We start from the raw sequence: 3,513 nt of genomic DNA, 5'->3' as shown, positions 1-3,513 counted from the left end.
GTCACAATATATATCACTTATTTTTAAATAAAAGAATCCGTTAAATCAATAGAATCAATATACATATTTAAACAATAGATTCCGTTATTTTTATAAGCAATTTTAAATGTTCAAAAAGCATAACCATTATATATTATAGTGTGTAATTAACACGTTTGAAATTTATATTATTAATGCTAATGGTTATGGTTATGGTAAAACATAACCATTCCAAAAATATTTATATATATAATGGTTATGGTTTTTGAACATTTAAAATTGCGTATAAAAATACATACATATATATTTTTGTAATATATATATATATATATATATATATATATATATATATATATATATATATATATATATATATATATATATACATATATATATATATATATATATATATATATATATATATATATATATATATATACATATATATATATATATATATATACATATATATATATATATACATATATATATATATACATATATATATATATTTATACATATATATATATATATATATATATATATACTCTCCTATATAGATATAGATATATAAAATCAATAAAATATGTATACTTATTTTAACAATAGAGTCCGTATATATATATATATATATATATATATATATATATATATATATATATATATATATATATATATATATATATATATATATATATATATATATATATATATATATATATATATATATATATATATACATATATATATATATATACATATATATATATATATTTATACATATATATATATATATATATATATATATATACTCTCCTATATAGATATAGATATATAAAATCAATAAAATATGTATACTTATTTTAACAATAGAGTCCGTGTATAATATATTTAATTTTTATGGATATATTCAAACAATATAGATTTTATTTCCATTATACTAATTAATATCGATTTAATCTTTCATATTTATGTAGGTTATCTATAATTAATATAAACTAGTATTCACCCGTGCGATGCACGGGGTGGCATATTTTCAACTGGAAATACATGTCTGAAAAATAAATTTACGCATATATAAATTATTACGCTCATTGAATTTAAATACAAAAAGCGACCAGCAATATTGAAGCATCATGTTCTTCATAGTTACATCACAAGAATAATATTAAAATATTAGTATATCGTCAAAAATATATCTTAAAGATAATAAAATTTGCACTGAGCATCCTAGGGACATGATTGAAAATAACATTGCACGGGGGAAATTATATATAGAAGAAACACCTGCCAAAGAATAAGTTGTTAAAAAAAAAGACATGTTACATGAATAATTGGTAAATATGAAAATATTCTCTACCTTCAAATTCGATAATAATTGGTAAATATAAAAATATTCTCTACCTTCAAATTCGATGAAATACTTCCTTGTACACGACATTTCTAGTAACATTGGTAAGTTCACTCGAATCCAACTTGATGAATATCTTAATGCCACGTCTGCTCGTAACTCTGGACAGTGCAACATGTAGTTGATCATGGCTGAAGACATGCTTAGGAAGATACAAACCAACATGCGAAAGAGTTTGACCTTGGCTTTTATTGATCGTCATTGCAAAAGAAACAATCAACGGAAATTGTCTTCTCTGAAATTTAATTGGCAGTCCGGTAGATGGTATTAAAGTCATCCGAGGAATGAACACCATGTCACCGATATTTTTTCCGGAAAGAGTTTTGCAACTCAGAACGTGAATGCTAGTTCTAATAATTTGAAGTTTGGTCCCGTTACACAATCCTTTAGCTTGATCGATGTTTCTTATTAGCATAACGGGTGCACCAATCTTGAACTTCAACGCATGAGAACGAAGTTCGGAGCATCTTATTGTGTTGATGAATTCAGTCGAATAAATTTCTGCATTATTCTCCATTGTTTGCTCGTCCCTAAACATACTATCTGAGCTCAGGTACACCTTCTCCTCTCCTGGAATGAGAGACATTAAGTGATCGTTCAGAAACTCGACGCATTCATTAGTTGGTGCAAGAATTGCTCTCCCTTGAAAATAATCTGGATCATATATGTTACTCAACAATCCGGGTAAACGAATTCCAGTAGGTCTCTGAATGGATCTTCTGAATCACCAAACAACATGTTATCGGGAATCACTATCGAAGCTTCACCATGATTTTGTTCCCCAACATCCTCACTACCAACCTTCAGTATCCAATCTCCAAATTCTTTTACCTCATCCACGTTAGATGGAGAAGACCATGACTGCAATCTCATGTTCTTAGTCAACTTCATGACACGACAGAAATTCCACAGCGAAGAGGAGTTTATCGTAGCATGTACTATGTCCTGCCTTGATGCTTTGAGCACAACTAGTAAAATCTGCCTAAAATCTCATCTAAAAACAACCACCTTTCCACCAAAGAGTTTGTCAACCTGTAATATTGACTTCATTGTCTTGTCAAGTGCTTCAAAACAGTATCTATGCATCATAGGAGCCTCGTCCCATATAATAAGCTTTGCCCTTATGAACAATTCCGCCTGTGAACTTTGTTGCGATATGCTACAGGTGGAACTCTCGTGTACATTTATGGGTAGTCCGAATCGAGAATGAGTTGTTCTTCCACCGGGGAGCAATAACGATGCTATACCACTCGATGCAACGTTAATTACAATCTCTCCCTTGGAACGAACTGCAGCCGAAAGAGTTTACCCATAGAAACGTCTTTCCCGTTTCACCATGGCCATATAGAAAGAACATTCCACCACGGTCATTGGATACAACATCCATGACTACATCATAAACCTTTTTTTGCACGTCTGTAATTCAAGCAAGACACCGTTGAAGTTCCCTACCCATTTCAAAGCGGTCGTAATCCAGTTCATCTAACACCAATATGTTTACTGTGTCATCCGCTGAGAATTCGATTGGAACTGGCATGGGCGCGTAATTTCGCAAGCTTTTACCATTGCTTTGCAATATTTTTTTTATTTCGGTGAGAGTATAGTTCTTCAAGCTTTCATTCGATATATGTAAATTTTCAAAAAAAATGGATAAATTATGTGCATTTAGTTCAAAACGACAATATTAAAAGGATGAGTAATATTTAAAATCTAATTGAATAATGTGTTATACAAATTGCCATACCTGGATTAGTATGAAGACTTTGTTGTTTGTAAGCAATACCCTCAGCCAAATCCAACCAACAACTTTGTCAAACATGTTCGGGCCGACTTAAGCTATTGGAAATAAGCATAAGTACAAATAACCTTCTTATATAATCCCTCGGTGCCCAAGTATTCACTTCTATTAATGAATATATGTATTCTTTGTCGTTATCTAATAAACCCAACACATAACATGCATCCCTGAACGTAGGGTAGACGGTGTCAAAAACTTTTCTGATGTCCTCGTAGCACGTATATCCCCTCTGAATGTTAAGTAGCAATGCAGGTATTAGTCTTTTCCCTTTCCAAGGGGAACATTCGCAAGCCTACCAATAGAAAATCCTTTTTTCCTTGGCACC

At 30.3% G+C, this 3,513-nt stretch overlaps 1 protein-coding gene across 1 annotated transcript; it reads right to left on the bottom strand.

The window, feature by feature from the left end:
* Positions 1-2,062: 2,062 nt before the first annotated feature.
* On the bottom strand, positions 2,063-2,927 carry LOC105950568 (uncharacterized). The gene is made up of 3 exons (XM_088820234.1): positions 2,843-2,927; positions 2,399-2,679; positions 2,063-2,275 (listed from the first exon to the last, which is right to left on the bottom strand). Exons 1-3 carry the CDS (start codon positions 2,925-2,927, stop codon positions 2,063-2,065), a joined length of 579 nt encoding a protein of 192 aa, XP_088676360.1.
* Between the last annotated feature and the right edge of the window lie 586 nt (positions 2,928-3,513).

Source organism: Erythranthe guttata, chromosome 7, assembly GCF_056151865.1.
Source record: "Erythranthe guttata isolate IM_541 chromosome 7, IM_541, whole genome shotgun sequence".
In the NCBI taxonomy this organism is placed as follows: Eukaryota; Viridiplantae; Streptophyta; class Magnoliopsida; order Lamiales; family Phrymaceae; genus Erythranthe; species Erythranthe guttata.
The sequence above is the reverse complement of the archived record's forward strand: the minus strand, read 5'-3'. Positions and strand labels throughout refer to the sequence as shown.

What these genes read in the sequence shown, in the direction of transcription:
- LOC105950568 (XM_088820234.1), bottom strand. Translation starts at nt 2,927, where the DNA reads ATGCCAGTTCCAATCGAATTCTCAGCGGATGACACAGTAAACATATTG. An exon ending in TTACGACCGCTTTGAAATGG is followed by an intron (nt 2,680 to 2,842) that starts GTAGGGAACTTC and finishes TTTCGGCTGCAG; the next exon opens with TTCGTTCCAAGGGAGAGATT. An exon ending in ACAAACTCTTTGGTGGAAAG is followed by an intron (nt 2,276 to 2,398) that starts GTGGTTGTTTTT and finishes CGTGTCATGAAG; the next exon opens with TTGACTAAGAACATGAGATT.